This window comes from Culex pipiens, chromosome 3, assembly GCF_016801865.2.
Source record: "Culex pipiens pallens isolate TS chromosome 3, TS_CPP_V2, whole genome shotgun sequence".
Lineage (NCBI taxonomy): Eukaryota > Metazoa > Arthropoda > Insecta > Diptera > Culicidae > Culex > Culex pipiens.
Window position 1 is genome coordinate 170,312,693 of NC_068939.1, and position 21,880 is coordinate 170,334,572.

General features: G+C 35.4%; 2 protein-coding genes across 2 annotated transcripts; one reads left to right on the forward strand and one right to left on the reverse strand.

The window, feature by feature from the left end:
• Positions 1-473: 473 nt before the first annotated feature.
• Positions 474-11,075, forward strand: LOC120431036 (uncharacterized). The gene is made up of 4 exons (XM_039596189.2): positions 474-1,417; positions 5,551-6,022; positions 6,086-6,427; positions 9,382-11,075. Exons 1-4 carry the CDS (start codon positions 958-960, stop codon positions 10,352-10,354), a joined length of 2,247 nt encoding a protein of 748 aa, XP_039452123.1. The 5' UTR covers positions 474-957; the 3' UTR covers positions 10,355-11,075.
• Positions 11,076-13,966: 2,891 nt separating this feature from the next.
• On the reverse strand, positions 13,967-21,875 carry LOC120431034 (coiled-coil domain-containing protein 39). The gene is made up of 3 exons (XM_039596187.2): positions 21,365-21,875; positions 15,545-17,890; positions 13,967-15,478 (listed from the first exon to the last, which is right to left on the reverse strand). The coding sequence occupies exons 1-3, from the start codon at positions 21,735-21,737 to the stop codon at positions 15,324-15,326; spliced, it is 2,874 nt and encodes a 957-aa protein (XP_039452121.1). The 5' UTR covers positions 21,738-21,875; the 3' UTR covers positions 13,967-15,323.
• Between the last annotated feature and the right edge of the window lie 5 nt (positions 21,876-21,880).

The following is a 21,880-nucleotide window of genomic DNA, read 5'->3' on the forward strand; positions in this document are numbered from 1 at the left end:
TTGTGTGATCAAGGTAGATGCTTTGGTGGATTTTTGACAGTTCGAATTATTTTTAGAAAATCCACGGCGGTTAACCAAAATCAAATTAACAATACAACTTTGGGACCATCCATAAACCACGTGGACACCTTGGGAGGGGAGGGGGGGTTTCCGATTGTCCACGCTCCATACAAAAAAGATGTTATTTCCATGTATGGAAATTGTCCACGTAGGGGGGGGGGGGGGGGGGGGGTTGTTGAGATTTACAAAAAAGTGTCCACGTGGTTTGAGGATTGTCCCTTTGGTTTATTGGACCTTTTAAAAAAAATCCAGAAATTTTCATTGTCCCATTTACATTGTTTTGCTTGAAATTAAAGCCCTCAAGAAACGTCTGACTAACCTGACCTTTCCGTTGCCGCCACTGGCACCAAACAGCGTCAATGTCAAGTTTGACAGTTCAAATTCGCACAAACACACAACGAAAACGAACTGGCGATCCGATTCAAAACCGCGAGTGCGAGAGCAAGAGGAAGAAGGACATACGCTGCCACTGCCAGAAAGAACCCATCATTCATAAAAAAGAGTGGATCCAGCAGAAAAAAAAACTTGTCCATCGCGTAAAAGCTGCCATTTTTCGGTGCGTATTCGTTTCGGGCTCGTAGCTGAATCTGTGGCGTTGTGGTGTACCGCTTTTGTTAGTGCGTGTCCGCGGTTCGGAATGTGCCGGCTCTAGTTTGTGTCCTCACGGAAGAACAGAAAAAACATCCGCCGGAACAATGTGAGAAAGGAAGCTGCTGCCCCCAAGCCGAAACGACGGGAGTGTGCTGTCACTTTGTGAAGGAAAAGGAAGAAAAAAGAGTTACTTTTTGTCCGTGTCAAAAGTCCTTGAGAGAAAATCTGCCTCCGAGCTGACCGGTTGTTCCGTTCGCGTGCAAATTGTCCCCCGTGCGGACACGGGGACCGTGTCAAAACTGGACAATGTCCTCGAAGCTGTTGAACTACCCGGCGGCCTCTTCTAATCCGCACCTCGCGTCCGGAACCGGTCCGTCATCCGGAGGTTCGTCCGCGCCTGGAAACGCCACCGTCGCCGGCCAGCTCAACCTGGAGAACCTCCAGCTGGACGACATCCTGTGCACCGTGTGCCAATCCGTGCTCGTAGAACCCGTGTTTCTGCCCTGCCAGCATCGGTTCTGCCGCAACTGCCTCAGCGGAACCATCGAAAAGAACAACCTAAACTGCCCGTGCTGCCGGAAGCGCTTCGGAACCTGGTACCGGAACGCGTCCCGCGTCAACAAGCTTGTCCACGAGCAGCTGTGGAGTGCCATCCAGCGCCAGTTCCGGGAGTATCTGGAGGAGGACGGCGGTGCCCCGGGGCGTTGCAACGGGAACGGCGGAACCGGCGGTGGGAACGGAATCGTGACGAGCTGCTTTGTGCCGCGTAAGTTTATTCATGGTTGTTTTGTTGAATTGAATTTGGGATTTTTTAATATTGAATGATAGGAATGGTAGTATTGATCTGCGCGAAATGGAAGATGGTAACAAAAAAAATCTCTGGGCTTTGTTTATCTTTCGGTCAGTCAACCTTGTTTCTGTTTGCGGTTATCTCATTGCGAATTTTGTGTTTGCAATTTACTTCTTCTTAATTTACTTATTCAAGTGATCTTGTTGTAATTTTCATTAATATGTGGTTTTGAATTTATAATATTATTATATATTTGAAGGAGCAAGGCTCCTCAAAAGCGTTTTAAATAGGAAACTGATACAAGAAATGTCCAATCAGGTTTCTGTCAAAAGTTTTGCATGATAAATTGTTTAAATAGTGAGTATCTACAAATGGACGGAAATAGGAACAAATCTCTACCCTAACAAATGTAAGAATATTTTACCCAAGTTGTTTTTTTTTTTTTTTGGATTTAGAATATCTTTTTTAACTGAAAAAAAAAACAACTTATTTTTGCTTATCCCTCAAAAGACAAACTCCAAGTATAGAGGAATTTTATTTAAAAAAAAATGCTTAAAATCTTTATTGCAATTCCGTCCCGAAACTACTTACTATTTCAATCCTGAGATATTTAACAAAAACCTAAAAAAATCTTAAATTCTTAAATTCCTTAATTCTTAAATTCTTAAATTCTTAAATTCTTAAATTCTTAAATTCTTAAATTCTTAAATTCTTAAATTCTTAAATTCTTAAATTCTTAAATTCTTAAATTCTTAAATTCTTAAATTCTTAAATTCTTAAATTCTTAAATTCTTAAATTCTTAAATTCTTAAATTCTTAAATTCTTAAATTCTTAAATTCTTAAATTCTTAAATTCTTAAATTCTTAAATTCTTAAATTCTTAAATTCCTTAATTCTTAAATTCTTTAATTCTTTAATTCTTTAATTCTTAAATTCTTAAATTTAAATTCCTTAATTCATAAATTCCTTAATTCTTAAATTCTTAAATTCTTAAATTCTTAAATTCTTAAATTCTTAAATTCTTAAATTCCTTAATTCTTAAATTCCTTAATTCTTAAATTCTTAAATTCTTAAATTCTTAAATTCTTAAATTCTTAAATTCTTAAATTTTTAAATTCTAAAATTCTTAAATTCTTAAATTCTTAAATTCTTAAATTCTTAAATTCTTAAATTCTTAAATTCTTAAATTCTTAAATTCTTAAATTCTTAAATTCTTAAATTCTTAAATTCTTAAATTCTTAAATTCTTAAATTCTTAAATTCTTAAATTCTTAAATTCTTAAATTCTTAAATTCTTAAATTCTTAAATTCTTAAATTCCTAAATTCTTAAATTCTTAAATTCTTAAATTCTTAAATTCTTAAATTCTTAAATTCTTAAATTCTTAAATTCTTAAATTCTTAAATTCTTAAATTCTTCAATTCTTCAATTCTTCAATTCTTCAATTCTTCAATTCTTAAATTCTAAAATTCTTAAATTCTTAAATTCTTAAATTCTTAAATTCTTGAATTCTTAAATTCTTAAATTCTTACATTCTTACATTCTTAAATTAAAATTAATTCTTAAATTCTCAAATTTTTAAATTTTTGAATTCTTAAATTTTTAAATTCTTAAATTCTTCAATACTTAAAATCTCAAATTATTAAATTTTGAAAATTAAATCTTAAAAATGCTGAAATTTGTATAACCCAATCTCACACCCCAGACTCAAAGGGGTGACCGATGACGGATGACTGATGACGGTTTTTAAAATTTTGGATTTTTTAATTTTAATGTTTTTAAAATTTGTAATTTGTTATTTTTTAAATTTTTTGATTTCTAAATTTTTTTATTCTACAATTTTGAAAAAATAGAGTTTTTGAATGTTAAAATTTCGGGATTTTCGAATTTCTATACATCAGATTTTGAAAATTTTGAAATTTTTACTTGTAATATTGTGAATTTTATTGAATTTATAAATACTTTAATATTTAAATTATTATTCAATTCTGCATATATTTTATTTTGAATTTTCAAATTTCAGATATCAAAAACTGTTGAAATTCCTTTATATTTTTTTAAATTTGTTTGTTATTAAAAATTTCTGAAATGTTTGTTTTTCCATATTTTCAAAGTTTTATTTCTGAGTAATATTGCTAAATTTCAAATTATTATTGAATTTTTAGTAAGAAAATAGATATTTGTATGATTATTATCAAGTTTATTTTCACTCTGGAAAACTTCATTTCGGTCTCGCCAGTGTGGATCAATTGAACAGCGCAGTGGACTCATTATCCAGATGTGGCTGATTGGTACCAGCAATAGTTGGCGACACGATGGCCGACTGCTACAAAGACAACTTCTTTTTTTACTCCATTTCTTGTCCATTTCGACCAAAAATCTAAATCTGTCCTTTTAATATCTCTACTGCCCAAATGTTTATTTTTCCCGTGTTCAGGTGGTCATTTTGAGCAACTTTTGTTCTACGAATAACTTACTACTTTAGTTTTATGTTTTTCTTGTTTTTTTTACTATTTTAATTTGCATTTATCTTGTTAAGTTTATGTTTGTTTTTGATAGTATTTAGCCTATTTTACCACCTCCTATCATTCTATTATGCCTTTCTTTTTTGTTTTTTAAAGTCACAATTTTTAAATTTTTTGTTTGTTTTTTTCACATTTTCTGCTACAGAATGGCACCATTATCATTTGAATTGTAAAAAAAAGCGTAGAGGCATAGTCTGGGACAACACAAAAATTACTGCATACTTGTTTTTACAAAATATAAATATTTACATGGGTAGCAGACCATGTTCACATAAATGTCCCATATGCAATTAGAGCAATCTGAGAAAAACGCAAGGCAAATTTGTTCCACACACGTGTTTAGTTTTTGCGAAAATGTTGTAGGATTTTCTAAAAGAGCAAACGAATTTGAACTAAACTGCATCAATAACTCAAAAGCGATGAAAATGCATATGGGACATTTATGCGATCAGGGGCAGTATAGGAAATGTTAGTAAAACACAGCCAAAGTTGACCCCTAAAAAATGACATTTTTAAAAACATTGGCAAAGTCACATAAAACAACTCGAACTTCCAACCTTAAAATTTTCTAAAATTTAAAGAGTTCTTCTTTCCAATGCTTTTTAATGACCAAGCAATCATTGAAAATTGTTTTTTTTTGCGATTTTTTTTAGATTAAGCTTGTTTAGAGGCGGGTTTAAGTTGTAGAGGGTTAAAGCACCGTTCGGTCGGTGGTTAAAGATAATCTGTAAAATATTTTTTACATGAAATATGAAATTCTAAACTTATTTAAAATTTTAAACTGTCTTGTAAAGTTTTATTTGTTTTTTTAGATAGTTTCAAAGAGATTTTTATAATTTTTTGATGTCATGTTAAATAAAAAAAAAGAAATATAATATCTAATAAGAAACTTATTTCATTTGAATCGCATTAGTTTGAAAATTATGGTTCATTCAAAATCCAAAGTACAACTAAGATGTTTTTCAAATGAAAAGTGAAGTCGATAAAGTAGTCGGTCTCGTCCTATGTTGATACAAGTTAGGATGCATACAAGGACTTATCGGCTATCATCCATCCTACTAATCCCGCAAATGTCACGTGATACTTTGTCGAAGACGCAGCCGATTTGGTGGTCTTCATCATCTAAGTATTGGACTAACATTCCTATCTACTTCCCCGTGATCTTCCCACTGGCCGTAGCCGGCGCCGGTATTAACTAGCATGCTAGGGACCTTTGAGAGTTGTGAAGTGGTGATGTTTGGTTCCTACTTTACATCTGAAGCAATTCTACAAGGTCCTGGTCAATAACAATGCATTGCATTTTTTGACAGCTGTCCACACAATTTTGTTGTTCGATTTGGTATCTTCAGCAAATGTTATGCTAGATAGGTATGATGCTAATTTTTTCGAAAAATTTAGAATTTAATTTAAAAATATTTTTTAAATTTATTTTTTTTAAATTTAAAAATATGTAAAAAAAGAGAAAAATAAAATATGTTTTTAAGTGATACTTTGACTGTACATAATAAGTCGATGCTTAACAACAATTCCATCTGGGTTTGATTTCAGAGATCCATGTTAAGATCATGTTCATTTTCCACCCACAGCAACCGAAAGCGTGATCCACCTGAGCGAGCCGGGCGAAATCCGCAAGGAGTACGAGAACGAGCTGCAGCGGTACCGCAAGGAGCTGATCGAGGAAAAGAAGAAGGAGCTGGCCGCGTCCGAGAAGTACATCATCAATCTGTACAAGCAGGAGGGCATCATCGATCTGGTCGACAGCAGTGACCATCTGTCGATATCCTCCTCGACGAGCACCCCGGAACCGCCGGACCAGGACAAAGTCAAGGCCAAAGACGACAAGGCCAACAAGGGGGGTGCCGATGTCCACCAAGTCGTCGACGACGACGATGACGAGGAGGCGGGCCCGTCGGGTTCGTTCCCGATTCGGAATGGGACCACCAGCAATGCCACGGCGGCCGCCGCCGCCGCCACTGCGGGAACTAGCAGCAATCAGAAACCTGCGGCGATTGCCGCCAATCCGGTCGCCAGCCGTCCCGGCACGTCCAAGTCGGGCAGGTAAGAGATACAACTTGTTTTTGGGGGGAATTCGACAAGGATTGATTTAATTTTCGATTTCAGCATCATTTCCATTTCCTCCACATCGACCGCTTCCGGAGCGTCTTCCTCGTGCATTTCGTCCGCGTCCAGCCGGTACAGTTTGAGCAAGGTTGACAAGGCGGGACAGAAAGGGGCGACGTCCCTCGGCAAGCAGCCGGCAGGAGGAGCGGTGAAGAAAGTCTTCACGATGGCCGAGGTGAACAAGAGCGAGCTGTGCGTCAAGCCGACCAAGATTCACCGGCGAACCTCTAGTCAGGCCGCCGGCCCAGGTGGGGATGACGACGATGACGTGGACGACGGGGACAGTCTGCGGTCGGAGCTGAACCACTTCAAGCCGATCCTGGCGACGACGCCCAAGAGCTGGTGAGATGGGATTGGGGCAAGTCCAGGGTGGCCACTCAATTCGGAAAATCGGGAAAGTCGGGAATTTGTGTTTTTTTTTTTGTCAAAAAATTGGGAATCCCAAGCATACTGGTTTGACAATTATTTTCTAACTCTTGACTAATTTTGCAATATTTTGTACAATATTCAAATTATATTCACTCAATTCTTCTTCGGTAACTTACTTTAAATTTCAGGTTCCTTTCACTATTTCAATCTATTTGAAAATTAAAAGGCTATTTAAGACATAAAAAATCCTAAGAAATAGCATTTGACACAGATTTTCATGGTATTTTTTATGAATCAAATTATTTTTGTTAACTTTTATGTTTATAAAACAAAAGGTAACATCTAACTTAAAACAAGTAATTAAAAAACTAATAAAAAATAGAGCTAATTTTAATAATTCTGGAGCAACATTTGAAAAGGGCGCCTAAGCATTTTGACAACCTGAACTATTTTGCAAATTCCGAGCCAACAGGTTACTATTTGACAAAACCCGCAGTGTTAAAAGGTAGCTGGGAAGGCCAGCTATTGTTTAACAACTCGAGTTTTGTGAAAAAGTTACGTGTCGGCTCGGAATTCGCAAAATGGTTCCTGTATTTAAAAATGCTTATCCGCCCTTTTCTTGTGTTGCTCCAAAATTATGACCAGCTTAAAGTTATGATTTTGTTTAATGTTGTCAAATTGATTGAATATTTGAAAAAAGATTCCAACTTGAGTTTGGCATTGGTTCTTTCCGTGGTAAATATTTTAAATTGTTTAACTGAATTCATTCAGTCATTTCAAATAGTTTGCAAAGTTTTGAATGCGTGTTTCGGAGATTTTTGGATGTATACTCTGGTTGGTGAGAGAAAACATAAACAAAATTCAAAATTCAGAAATTCAGAAATCTAACAAGAAGCAAAAACTAACAAAATTTAAAAATTCAGAAATTAATAATTCAAAAAAACACAATTAAAAAACAATCAAAACTCAAAAAATCTGAAATTCTTAGATTTCAAAATTATGTTTTTCAATTTGATAGATTTCTATCTGTTTTAATTAGTTGAAGTTTAATTTCGTCTCATTTTGATTTTTTGTTTTTTCGTTTTTTTTTTATATTGCTTCAATTTTTGTTTTTTCAATTTATTCATTTTTATTTATTTTTTTAATAAAAAAACAAAAAATGAAGATTTAAAAAAAACGAAAAAAAAAAACAAAATTAAAAAGGAGACAAAATTTAAAATAAATCTTCAACAGATTAAAACAGATAGAAAGCCTATCAATTTGAAAAACATAATTTTGAAATGCAAGAATTTCATAATTTTTATTTTTTTGAATTTTGGTTGTATTTTTAATTGTATTTTTTTTTAATTATTATTATTTTTTTTTTTGAATTTTTAAATTCCAAATTTTTATTTTTTTTGAATTTTTGAATTTTGTTAATTTTTGCTCTTACCAACCAGACATTTTTTTGATTTTTTTATTTTTTTATTTTTTTTTATTTTTTTTAAGTCTGTAAATTTTTTTAATTGTTTAGAATTTTGGAAACCTTTGATTTTTTTTTAATCTTGTATTTTTTTAAGTAACTCCTTTAATTTTTTTTTTTTAATTTTTTTTTTAATTTTCAATTTTCTTTATTTTTTTATTTTTTTAATTTTTATTAATTTTTTTAAACTTTTTTTATGTTTAATTTTTATTTTTTTTAAACCATTCAAATTTTTGTAAATTTTTCAATTTTTTCAAGTTTGCCACTGCGACAGGTTCCGCGGTGAAGTTTGACGTGGGTGCAAATTTGATTTGCTTCGATGTTTGCCACCAGCGCTGGAGATGCACTTAAGCCCTTTCAGATGCATTCTGAATTTTAAAATTTTATTGAAGTTTGCCTTAGTTACACTGCCCATGTTCGCATAAATGTCCCATATGCAAAAACAGCAAGCTGAGAAAAACGCATAACAAGTTTGTCCCACACATAAGGCTACGTGTTAAGTTTTCGCAAAAAAACTGGATTTCCTCCTGATTTCTAGAACAAAGTACTGGATGTTATATGCTTTTCTGAAAGAGCTCGCGATTTTGAACCAAACTGCATCAATAACTCAAAATCGATGAAAATGCATATGGGACATTTATGCGATCAGGGGCAGTACAGCCTTTTTAAGATTTTTGACGTTTCCTTTTTATTCTTTTAGCATTGTGTCTCAATTTGCCCCACTCCCCTTTAACCTAGAGTGCTCATATTTGGCCCAGATACTAGTTAATTATGTCCAAACAACCTCTAAAACTTGATGGCAGATTGGTGAAGTCTATGACAACTAGACAAATCGAAATTGATTAAAAAAAATCAATATCAAAATTTACAAAATTAAAAAGTGAACTTGGCTATTTAAAAAAAATTTAAACGAATTCCTAGATATTTTGCTTTGAAGGAAGGCGTTCTTTTATTAAAAATTAAATAAAATTAGGAATAAAATTTTAAACTTAGTTATCTTTAACTTTTTGCCATTTCCAGCTGAAACGAAGTATCAAAAACTATATGTTTTGCCAATTTTAAAAATAAACATTGATGTTATAAGTATTGTTAAGCTTTCGGTTACTTTGCACAGATTAATTGACAGACTATGAAAGACAATAGCTTATAGGATAGGAATAAAAATAATAAGTGCTTCCATTTTTGAATTTCTTTTTTTGAATTTGTTGTTAAATTTATGTTTTTACGAGAATTATCAATAGTTTGAATTTTTAAAATCCATTTAGATTTGTTTATCGATGGTTGATATTGACTTCTCTTTATTAAAAGATGTTTGTTGGAAATCATTCTTTAGATAAGAAATGCCTTTTATTTGAGTTTCTGGAATAGTTGGGAAATAGTCGGGAATTTGAAAATGGGATTTGAGTGGTCACCCTGGTTTTAGGGTATTGAGTTGGTTGATAATTGTTTTTTTTTTAATTTTTAGCTTCTCACCCAAGGCCATCGTGCGGGTTCCGTCGGTGCGACCGGAGGCGGGCACACTCCCGACGTCGTCATCCAAGGCCAACAACGCTGCCGGACCGAGCAGTCCCACCAAGAGCCCGTTCAAGCCGATCGATCCGACGACACCTCGCCGGTCGGCCTTTTCCGTGGTGAACATGCACCTGTTTACACCGCTGACGACCACCGTGGTTGGCCCGTCGAAAAAGCAACCGGAAGCGGTTGCTTCCTCCGCCAAGAAGAGTGGTTCCTCGCCGCCCAAGAAGCGGTCGAGCGCCAAAAAAGGCAGCAGCTCGAAGAAAAAGTCGAAAAGCACCCCCGCGTTGTCCGGCAACCGCAAACGAAAGCTCAAGTTCTCGCCCACCTCGACCAAAGTGGCCAAGGTGAAAAGTAGTCCGATGAAGCCGGTGGCGGAAGATGCCGCGCCTCGCGTCACCCGACGAAGCGTCAACAAGGAGGCGAACCGCCTCAAGGAACTGATCGTCAACGATCAGCAACGGCGCGAAGCCATGATCGAGCAGGAGCGTCGGGACTTTGAGTTCGCCCAGAAGCTGCAGAAGAAGTTCAACCGCACGCGGGGAGCCACCGGCGTGACCATGGCCCCGGAGGTGATCGCCAAGGAGCTGCTGAAGCAGGCCCAAGCGTCACTCCCCCCTCCCCGAAGGCACAGCATTTCCTACTCGCTCCGGCGAAGACCCTCTGTGATGGAGATTCCAGCGGCACCGGAAGTGGTCGAACCCAGTACCAGTTTTGCCGTACCGGAACCTCCAACGACCTCGCGAAAACGGAAGACGATGGCAGTGCCACCGTCCCTCCCACCTCCTCCTCCTCCGCTCCAGCCAACCAACAGGAAAAAACCAACGAAGGCCGCCACGGCGGCCCGGGTGCCGATCAAGGTCGAACCGGAAGTCGCGCCACCACCCAAGATACTGCGACGTTCAACCCGGAACCGCAACTAGACGCGGTGAATGTGGCGGGCGCACAAACTTAGAGGCCGGCGGCGGGTGTAAATTCAGTGCTCTCTCACCATCAAAAGTAGCGAGCGAGAGAGTTGAAGCTGATGTTAATGTGATCTTGAACCAAACGGAAACACGCGGCGCGCGCCGCAACCGGATGTAAGTAGTACTTGTTTGTGTGTGACTGTGTATTTGTAAGTGTGTGAGAGAGATGGCAGCAAGTCGCGCGCGCGCGTCCGCGCTCCGTTTGGTCTAACTTATCTTTAAAGTTCTGCAATTCATTTCCATTTCCGTTTTTGTTTCGTGCATTACCGGTGTGGTACCCCAGTGGGGGAACCTCTTCTCTTTACTTTGGACCAACAAATGTTACGTTTAGTCATTTATTCCTTACTTTTAAACTGTTTAAACCAAGCGAATTTGGTTGAGTTTGACCTCCCCCATCCCAAATTTCATCCCAAATTCGAAGACAACGCGTGTCGTATCAACCACCTAAAAGAAGAAAAAAAAACAAACTAATTTCCCCTGGAAGGGGAAAGCACACAAAAGAGGAAAAAAAACTTCTTAGTCTGTACATAGATGTTTTTAAAAAACAAATCATGTTTCTTTGCTCGAGCGCGCGTGATAGTAGATAACCGAGAACGAAGAAAGCAGAGCCAATAGTTGTAAACGCGAACCCCCCCTAAATAACCCAAAACCAATAAAAACAAAGCAAACCTTCTCCCGAGAGCGAGTGTGAGATCAAAGTAATCCGTAGAAAGCATTCCCAATTGTAGTAGCAAAACCGTGGAAAAAAAAACAACCCCCTTTCTCGAAACAATAGTAGGCGATCAAAATTGGAAATATCGTAAAAGTTCACATTTTCCGATCGGCAACTACAGCTTGAAGTGTTTCAGTACAGTATTTAAAAAAATCGTTCACACACTATCAGTCAGGTTTTTGTTTGATGTCGACTCGACAAGCAAAAATCTCGAAATTTCTTACCGGGTTTAACTTTATGCGACACTGCAACCTAATGCACAGTCAAAATATTACTTTCTAAATTAAAAAAAATCACTTCTTAATTTGACCTTGTCTAATAAATGGAGTACTAACTTATAAATGTCAAACTACCGAAGTTTTTTTTATTAATATAGTTTTCAATTTCAAATTCGAGTGCTCGAAGGCAATTATCTAAAAAAACTCGAATTTGAAATTGAAAACGTCAAATAGTGCCCAGGGCATTTGTGGAAATACAATGTCCCTTCCAAGAGAGATCCCCACGTTTCTTCCCCTGCCTGTAGACTCAGAACTGTATTATTGTTTGAACATTCATGCTCAAACTCACTTCAGTTCAACGAATTATCATTGCGGTGAACTTTACGCAGTTGGCCTGGCCGTTTAGCAAAGAAGGATGTTGGAAGTATTCGCCCCGACATCCTCCAGAAGGCTTCCGACAGGATGGCAGCGCTAAGGTTAAGGATGTACCTTCGGTATATTTTTGAAAAATAAAATACAAATACAAATTATTACCTAATCTCCCAAGCTCGAGAAAAAGGGGTATTTTCAGGGAAATTTAATTCAGATCAGAAATAGAAAATTCACATGTTTGCTACCTGCCATTTTATATGTATTTATGAAAACTTCTCTTTTCAAAAGTTCTTTACATGGAAAAACTAATTTATAACAACTGGTGCAAGCTCAAATTACAGTTTTTTGTTTTGTTACAAGAGTGTATCTTTTTTTTTTAATATTTAAATGCGTTTTGAGCATAGTTTTCAAATTATGTATTGGGGACCATCCATAAACCACGTGCACACTTTTTTGAAATTTCAGTGATCATAAATGCCATTTTTGCTAACATTTATTTTCCTCGTTCTTTTCTTTAGCTCAAAACACATATTACAGTCCATTTTTTCATACATTCGAAAGAAGTAACACAAAATTTTGAAAATACTCAAAATTTTCTCAAAACTACGTAGTTTCGAAAAAAAAACTTAAATCATACATTTCGATAGTAATTATATTTTTGTGAATTACTCAAAATATTCAAAAACTACGTATTTTCGAAAAAATACTAAAAATTTCAGTTTCTAATACAATGTGGGTATTCAATCCTCGGGATTTTTTCATACATTTCGGTTAGTAGTTATATTTTTTGTGAAATACTCTGAATTTTCACAAAACCACGTCTTTCTGAAAAAAATACTAAAATTTTGTTTTTTTTTTTCAAAATTAGTATAAAATGATTGGGAATTTAGATTCTTTTTTCAAAATACTCAAAATTTTCACAGAACTACCACTTTAAAAAAAATCAGTTTTACTATATAATCCATTTTTTATGGAAAAAAACGGAAATTTTTAGTATTTTTTTAAATAAGTAGTTTTGTGAAGATTTCAAATGTTTTCAAAAATGTGTGTTATTACTTTTGGAATGTATGAAAAAATCCCGAGCATTTGGTACCCATATTATAAAAAACTTGAATCTTTAGTAGTTTTTCGAAAATACGTAGTTTTGTGAATAAAAGCACTATTTTCAAAAAAAATTGTTATAGCTATTGAAATGTATTGAAAAATCCCGATCATTTGATACCCATATTTTCAAAACCTGAGATTTCGAGTATTATTTTCGAGAATACGTAGTTTTGTGAAAATTTTGAGTATTTTCACAAATATGTGTTATTACTTTCGAATTGTATGAGAAAATCTTGATCATTTGATACCCATATTGTAAACAGTTTTGAATATTTTTTCGAAAAACATTGCAAAATACAGGAAAAATACCAGGAGGATGCTTAAGGCAGCCATCTTGGGGGTTGAGATTAATATTACGCGCAAACTGCGCACAGTAAAAACTAATATATTTTTTTATTTATATTAATTTTTTTCATGTCAAAATAGTTAATGTTTCATGTGATAAAAGTACAACTTTAAATGAAGTTATCGGCCAGATGTGTTCTTAAGGATCCCAACTTTAGTAGTTTATTTTGCACACAAGAAAAAATCACCCCAAAAACAACAAATACGTATACTTTTAAAACACTATAATTTGTCGAAGTTTGGATGATTTTTCATAGGATAATAGCCAATGTCTCCCATATTGCCAAAATCCCATACGCTTTGTGCTTCAATTAAGCACAGGGCCGTGCTTAACCGAGGTAGCTGAACGAATCATAACCGGGGCAGTGCAAAACCGGGGCATGACTGTAGTTGATTCTCATTAACGATGCACATCAACTAGAGCTTTTGCACCAAGATTTTTGTTACAGATAGTTTTTTATTCATCCCCTAAAGTACTGTCTACTATACGATTTACAATATAATTTTCCTATTTTCAACAATCATATTATTGCAGGATTGGGTCCGTAAGTTTTCAATTTTGGAATAAAAAGACAACAACTTCTTTGGTTGCTGTGCACCCTTAAATAAAAAATATATATATTTTATCACCGCTATTTTGCCAGCCATCTTGGATTTAAAAATTCAGAAGCGTAGTTAAGGGGTCATACTTTATTTTTTTCCGTGATTCGGTTATCCGAAATGATTTTTTTCTGAGGCCTTCGGATAATTGATTCTGGACTGTAATAAATTTCAAAAATTAAAACAAAAATTGTATTTTGGGAAATTGATTTTTTTCTGAATTGTCCTTATCAATTTCTACAAGTTTACCGTAGACATCAAATCAAATCGATAAAAAAAATCCTTCAAAAGATACAGATTTTCGAATACAGAGCGGTTTCGTTGATTCGATTATCGCTACTTGGAATGTTCGCTAATTCAAACGTTTTTTTTTTAATTTTATTTATCTATTCAGATTTAGTTTTTCATATACATCAAACGAGAGAATATATTTTTTGAACAATTAGAGCATACGATTCTCAAAAACTAATTATTAATATGGATTTTTTTATTGCTGTACTGGAACATTTCTGAGCGTTTAGAGTGGTATCTCGATCTTAAAAATCCTTATTCGCTTAGAAAAAAAAAAAAACTATGGAAATTATTTCGTTTCTCACCTATCAAAAACAACAAAATTAGCTGAATGTGGCTTCCACCACTTTTAACCCGAAAGAGAACATCCTAGACAACAAACGAAATGAACCGAAAGTCATTTGCTCTCAAACTGCTAAACAGAAATCGAAGAAAAATCACTCGCGCTAGAAAAAATAAAAAATAAAAATGTTAATCGACACACTGGTTGTTACCTTAACATTTTCTCTGTGTAAACGAAAAGAAGAAAAAACAAACAATAAATCAACAAAAAGTACTAAAATAACAGCCAAATAGAGTTGTAGGGCGCTTTCTCTATCATCGTAATCTTTTGATATTCTCTTGAGTTTTCTACCCCCTTTTCAAACTGTGTCCGCGCATCTATCTGGAAAAGAAACAACATTTATTTGTATGACACTCACTTTTCATACAAAACTGGGTGAACCACAACGGGGGAAAAAATAAATATCGCAAAACAGAAAGTCATTGTATTAGAAGGACTGTTGTGAAATTATCTTGTTCTCCGATATCCCCAAACTCAAAGTTAGTGATAAACACACACACACAAAACTGCTGCAGTGATTTATTTTTCTGAAGATAAAAGACGCGTAAGCTATCGTAGTGGCATCTAGTGCACATGGGAAAACACATTGTTACATTGATTGGACAAATCGCAAAACTAAACATGAAACAATCGAAACGCAAAGTTCACTCCGAGCAAGAATCTGTAAATGTTCAATATATTTTTTTGTTTCTTTCTGTTCCTTCCTGTGTCTCGCGCTGTAAGATTTATCAAACGACTATAAAAATTGATGATATTACACACAAACACACGCAAGTTTTTACTATTACTGAAATTGGATGATGAAAAAAACAGACAAAACCAACCAATATTATATATATAAACACGCCAGGAAAAATAAAATTTGATGATGATCGTCAATCGAGTACGTGTGCTGCGCCCTCTTTCGCACGCTCAGAATTTGAAAGAACCGCCCGCCTTCTTCTACTTTTTCATCGTGCCCTGCGTTTTCTTGCTGCTGGCCCCGGGAAAGTCAATCAGAATCACCGACAGACCCGCACTCATCCGGTTGTCAAACGATTTGGCAATGTCGGAATCGGACGAGCGCGTCGACGTCGAGCAGGCCGACATTTTGGACACTGAAAAAAAAACACAAAAAAATAGATTAGAGTGAATGTAAACAAGGGCGTCTATGTGGTTCTTACTCGGTTTGGACGACGCCGTGTCGCCGCGTCCGCTCAGGTCCGAGCCGGGTGAGTTTTCGCTGCGCCACGAGATCTGGCTCTTGGTGCGACGAATCACCGGCAGCCGGAGTCCCTTGTCGTAAAAGTACTTGCTAACCGTCGGGTTTAGGTCCGGGGCAAAGTCGACCAGATCGGCGATCTGATGCATCGCCATGCTGTTGCGCTCCTCGAGTTCTTTCAGGTTCAGATCCTTCTGGAACGTGAGCAGCAGTTCTTCGTCGTTGGTTTTGGCTTTGGCGGCTTTGATCGCTAGGCGAAGTTCTCGCTCGGCGCGTTGGATTTTCGTCTTTTGGTCGAGCAGTTCCTTCTGGATCTTGAGCAGAATGTCGTTGCTATCGAGGCGAGTCTTTTGCGCTGCTTCCAATCCTTTGTCACTTTCCTCCCGCTCTTCGTTCAGGTTGTGCAGGTTTTCAGTGTTGAAAGCCAAATCCGTACGAACACTCTTCAGAGCGGTCACCGCCTTACAGTAATCGTTCTGGATTTGATTCAACTGCTGAATGTCCGGATTGTCTTCGTCTACCTTCTGGAACCCGCGCTTGTAGCTCTCGTTGGAAAAGTTCATCACCTTCAACGTGTTCTCCAGCGCCTTCAAATCTTCCTCCGCTTTGAGGATCTTTACGTTCAGTTCGCTGCCCTCCCGAAGCAATATGTACTTCTCCTGAGCGTTCTGAATTTTGATCTGCGTTGCCGTCACAATCGTCCCGTCGTCGTTCTTGCCCAACAGGTCCAGCGACAGATCGTAGCGGTTCTTCAGCTGCTCAATCTTCAGCGCCCTCTCGCTTATGTCCGCCTTCAGCGTCGCTCGCTCGTCTTGCAGGTATTTCTTCTTCAACAGTAGCATGTCCTTCTGCGAGTTGATATCAATCAACCGTTCCGTAATGGCCGTCTCCAGCTCCATCCGGTGCCGCTCCAACGTGTACATCTTGTCGTTCTGCTTATCCACACGCGACTCCATCTGCTTGATCCGCATCTTCAGCAAGCTCCTCTCGACCAACCGTTCCTGATTCTCAGTAGTGCACTGTCGCAGCTTCTTCTCGCCACCCTCCACAATCAGTGTCTTCTCCTTCAGCTTACCAACCATCCGCTCAATCTCCGCGTAATCTTGCTGATAAATCGAGTTCAAATTGCGGAAATCAATCTGAACCTTGGCAATCTGCGCCTGTAGCAGCGAGTAGTTCTGCTTCCTCGCCAGATAGATCGCTTCCGCTTGAACCAGCTTCGCGTGCGCACGATTCGCTCCTTCCTGCTTGTTCTCCCCTCTCATGTTTGCAATCCGTTCCTCCAGCTTCTCAATGTTGTAATCCACGTTGTACGAAATCTCCGTCTGGCGGATAATCTCCCGCTCCTGAATCTTCATCGCCGCCTTAATCTTCCCGATGCCAGACTCCGTCGAAAGAACCTCAATTCGCAGCAGCTTCTCCTCGTCCTTCATCGCCACAAGCTGCGACTGAGCACGGTACAGCGCCGTCGACAGCCGAGCCGTCTCATCGCTCAGCACCTTCATCTGACGCTCTTCCTGCTCAACAATCTCGTTCAGCTGCCGCAAACGCTCCTGCGCGCACAACGTCTTGCTCCTAAAATTTTCAAACTTTTCCCTCAACTCCTCCAGCTGACTCAGATTCGTATGAATCTGCCGTTCCTTCTCCGCCTCCTCCATCAACGCCTGGCGGTTCTTGTTACGCATGCTCGTCAGCTTATTCGACACATTCTGAACCGCCTTCCGCGTTATCTGATACTCATTGGTCTTCAGCTGCACGTTATCCGTCAACGCATTCAAACGATTCCGCAACTTAGAAACCTCCACATTCAACTCAGCAATCCCCAACTCAATCTCCCTATTGTTCCTCTGCTGCTCCTCCAGAAACTCATCCTGCGCCTTCAAATCCTCGCTCAGCAAATCGCTAAACTCCCTCGCACGCTCAATTTCACCCTCAACCTCCTTGATGTCCTCCTCCCTCTGGTTCATGTGCTTGACCGCTTCCTTCCACGTCAGCACCAGATGCCTCCGCTCCGTGTGCGCCTGTCTGTACAGCTGCGACGTGCGCTCCAGCACCTGCTCCAGCGAACGGTACTCTTCGGCCAGCGCCACCAGCGTGGTGCGACGCTTCGACACCTTGTCCTCGAGTATCTTGCGCTTTGCCTCCAGCGATTCGGCCTTGCCGGCGTCCAGCTTGCAGTACTTTTCGATCAGCTTGTTCGTCTCCTCGCCGTTTCCCATGACCTGTTTCCACTCGACCAGGGCCGCTTTGGCCCACTTGATGCGTTCCGTGAAGCGCTCCATGTTCGAGGCTAGCTTTTTCATGTCCTCTGTGGAAGGAAAATGGTCATTTTTTTGTGTAGAATTATTTTGGAAAATTTAATTTTTAATTTTTAGCTCAATTTTGTTTATAGGACCTAATAAAAAAAAAGTCTAGATATGTACAACGGCAAAAAAAATATGATTAAAAACCATTTCTGATCACTTTTTTTTTTATTTTAAGGTCGTAGAAGGTGTCCTTCACTTTTGGGGCAATGACTGTCAATGCATGATGGTTTTGGAATCAGGGTCCAGAAATAGTAAATTGAAATGAAAAAATAATCACGATATGTAAAATGCTTCTACAAACAACACAAAGAATACCATTTTTTGATTGATACATTCTGAATCAAGATTTGAATGTTTTTCTAAAACAAACATGGCCGCCAAATGGCCAATCTGGAATGATGCCTTCCGGAGCCTTAATGCAAAAAAAAATTGACAAGACAACTTTTATGTAGTTTTTTTTTCTTCTAATAGTCTATTGTGTTTTAAATAGGACCTTTAAAAAAACTCTAGTTTCATTGAAATGAGCTGTCAAGTAGGACATTTTCTGTCAAGAAGGACAGCGAAGTTAATTTTTTTTAATTGATTATATAAAATTATACAAAAATCCATTTTAAATTCTTTGCAGTCGGTCGGACAAAGGCTCATTGTACTCAAAAAAATAAGCTTTATCGTTGTGAACAATAATATCACAATTTAAGTTTTATTTTAGGATCCAATTGTATCAAATTTTCATGTAGTCAATCCATCGTTAAAATTAAAACAATATTATTTCTTTTCTAGATTAAATTTTCAAAACAACCTATCCCTCATGGGTTTCCTTTTGAAAATTTAATCGAGTTTTCTAAACAATTGTGCTGAAAAGTTCAGGGTTGTTACGGAAAAGTCGAAAAAAAATCCGCGCCAAATCTGCGCCAACCTAAAACTCATTCCGAGCCATAGAAAAAAAATCAATCTCGTTTTATGTTTGAAGGCTCCAAAGGAATGATAACAAAAAAATCCTTTTTAAAAAATACTTCAATAGACGATCAAGGAAAGGGTCATGAATGATAAAAAAATTCTTTTGCAAACCGGAGGGACTTTAAAACAATAATTTTGGCCAATGTAAAATAGAAATTAAAATATTTAAAAATCTAATAATCTAAAAATCTAATAAAACAACAAAAATATAAGCTCAAAAATAAACCAAAATCTATTTTTTATGATTAAATTTTAAATTTTGAAAGTCTAAAAATTCAAAATCCATGAATTTACACAGTTTGTATACCAAAACCCTCATTTCTGATATTAAAACTATTTTCTTCTCAAAATTTCAAAATCTCTAAGCTAAAATATGACTTAAATATTGTGGCATTTAAGACTTTAAAAATTTAAGAATTTAACAATGTAACAATTTAGGAATTTAACATTGTAACAATTGAAAAATTTAAAAATTTAACAATTTAACGATTTAACAATTTAACAATTTAACAATTTAACAATTTAACAATTTAACAATTTAACAATTTAACAATTTAACAATTTAACAATTTAACAATTTAACAATTTAACAATTTAACAATTTAACAATTTAACAATTTAACAATTTAACAATTTAAAAATTTAACAATTTAATAATTTAACAATTTAACAATTTAACGATTTAACAATTTAGCAATTAAACAATTTAACAATTTAGCAATTTAACAATTTAACAATTTAACAATTTAACAATTGAACAATTTAACAATTTAGCAATTTAAAAATTTAAGAATTTGAAAAGAATTTAAGAATTTTAGAATTTTAGAATTTTAGAATTTTAGAATTTTAGAATTTTAGAATTTTAGAATTTTAGAATTTTAGAATTTTAGAATTTTAGAATTTTAGAATTTTAGAATTTTAGAATTTTAGAATTTTAGAATTTTAGAATTTTAGAATTTTAGAATTTTAGAATTTTAGAATTTTAGAATTTTAGAATTTTAGAATTTTAGAATTTTAGAATTTTAGAATTTTAGAATTTTAGAATTTTAGAATTTTAGAATTTTAGAATTTTAGAATTTTAGAATTTTAGAATTTTAGAATTTTAGAATTTTAGAATTTTAGAATTTTAGAATTTTAGAATTTTAGAATTTCAGAATTTCAGAATTTCAGAATTTCAGAATATAGGAATTTAAGAATTAAAGAATTTAAGAATTTAAGAATTTAAGAATTTAAGAATTTAAGAATTTAAGAATTTAAGAATTTAAGAATTTAAGAATTTAAGAATTTAAGAATTTAAGAATTTAAGAATTTAAGAATTTAAGAATTTAAGAATTTAAGAATTTAAGAATTTAAGAATTTAAGAATTTAAGAATTTAAGAATTTAAGAATTTAAGAATTTAAGAATTTAAGAATTTAAGAATTTAAGAATTTAAGAATTTAAGAATTTAAGAATTTAAGAATTTAAGAATTTAGGAATTTAAGAATTTAAGAATTTAAGAATTTAAGAATTTAAGAATTTAAGAATTTAAGGATTTAAGAATTTAAGAATTTAAGAATTTAAGAATTTAAGAATTTAAGAATTTAAGAATTTAAGAATTTAAGAATTTAAGAATTTAAGAATTTAAGAATTTAAGAATTTAAGAATTTAAGAATTTAAGAATTTAAGAATTTAAGAATTTAAGAATTTAAGAATTTAAGAATTTAAGAATTTAAGAATTTAAGAATTTAAGAATTTAAGAATTTAAGAATTTAAGAATTTAAGAATTTAAGAATTTAAGAATTTAAGAATTTAAGAATTTAAGAATTTAAGAATTTAAGAATTTAAGAATTTAAGAATTTAAGAATTTAAGAATTTAAGAATTTAAGAATTTAAGAATTTAAGAATTTAAGAATTTAAGAATTTAAGAATTTAAGAATTTAAGAATTTAAGAATTTAAGAATTTAAGAATTTAAGAATTTAAGAATTTAAGAATTTAGGAATTTAAGAATTTGGGAATTTAAGAATTTAAGAATTTAAAAATCTAAGAATTTAAAAATTTAACAATTTCAAAATTTAGGAATTTAAGAATTTTTTGAATTTAAGATTGTATGAATTTAAGAATTCTATAAGATTTGAGAATATTTTTTTGTTTTCTGAATTGTTTAGAGCTTTTAGTTTTCACTTCAAATTTTCACTTTTAAAATTTTGATATTTTAGAATTTTTTTTTCCTAAATATTAAATATTCCAAATTTTGAAGTTTTGAGTTTCAGATATTTAAAATTTTGAATTTAGAAATTTTTGGTTTTTTAAATTACAATGTTAGAAATTTAGATTTTTTTTTGAATTTGAATTTTTATTTTTTTAATTAAAACTATTTAATTAAAAAAAGTTTCAAATTTTCTGAAGTTAAATATCACATCTGAAAAAAACGTTGCATTAAAATTTCGAATAGTAAAAATAGATGGTAAAATAATAAAATCATTCAGGGTGACATTTTGTAACAATCCCACCCAACCAGGTGCCCCCAAATTCGCTTACTCTGCGCCCGCTGGTCGTGCTGCTCCAGGTCCCCGCGCTCGTACTGCACCTCCCGCCCCATCTTCCGCATCCTCCCTCCCTCATTCTCGGTCAGCTTCAGCCGCCCGTGCTCGGCATCGATCTGGCTCTTGTCCTCCGCCAGCAGCTTCAGGTTCTGGTCGAACTCCAGCTGGGCACTCTTCAGGTGCACCTGCAGGTTCCCGAACCGCGTATCGCTGGCCTGTACCCGGCCCGCCACGCTGCCCTTCCGTTCCGCCAGCTTGTTCACGTACTCGAGCAGCTTCCGGTTGGCTTCGTTGGCGATCGGGATGAAGCCACCGTCCGCGCCCCATCCCATCTCCTCCATCACCCGGATCACGTACGGTTGGGCCATCCTGTGGGGGGTCACACTTCCGGGTTTCACGACACGGTTGGATTTTAGGATTTTCTGTGCGGTGTAGGTTGAAAATTTGGACAAGGTTGTTAACTGGATAAACAAACCCAAGTAGGCAAGGTTGTTGCCTAGGAGTCATCGCG

What these genes read in the sequence shown, in the direction of transcription:
- LOC120431036 (XM_039596189.2), top strand. Translation starts at nt 958, where the DNA reads ATGTCCTCGAAGCTGTTGAACTACCCGGCGGCCTCTTCTAATCCGCAC. An exon ending in GACGAGCTGCTTTGTGCCGC is followed by an intron (nt 1,418 to 5,550) that starts GTAAGTTTATTC and finishes TTCCACCCACAG; the next exon opens with CAACCGAAAGCGTGATCCAC. An exon ending in GCGACGACGCCCAAGAGCTG is followed by an intron (nt 6,428 to 9,381) that starts GTGAGATGGGAT and finishes TTTAATTTTTAG; the next exon opens with CTTCTCACCCAAGGCCATCG.
- LOC120431034 (XM_039596187.2), bottom strand. Translation starts at nt 21,737, where the DNA reads ATGGCCCAACCGTACGTGATCCGGGTGATGGAGGAGATGGGATGGGGC. An exon ending in GCACGACCAGCGGGCGCAGA is followed by an intron (nt 17,891 to 21,364) that starts GTAAGCGAATTT and finishes TTCCTTCCACAG; the next exon opens with AGGACATGAAAAAGCTAGCC. An exon ending in CACGGCGTCGTCCAAACCGA is followed by an intron (nt 15,479 to 15,544) that starts GTAAGAACCACA and finishes TTTTTTTTTCAG; the next exon opens with TGTCCAAAATGTCGGCCTGC.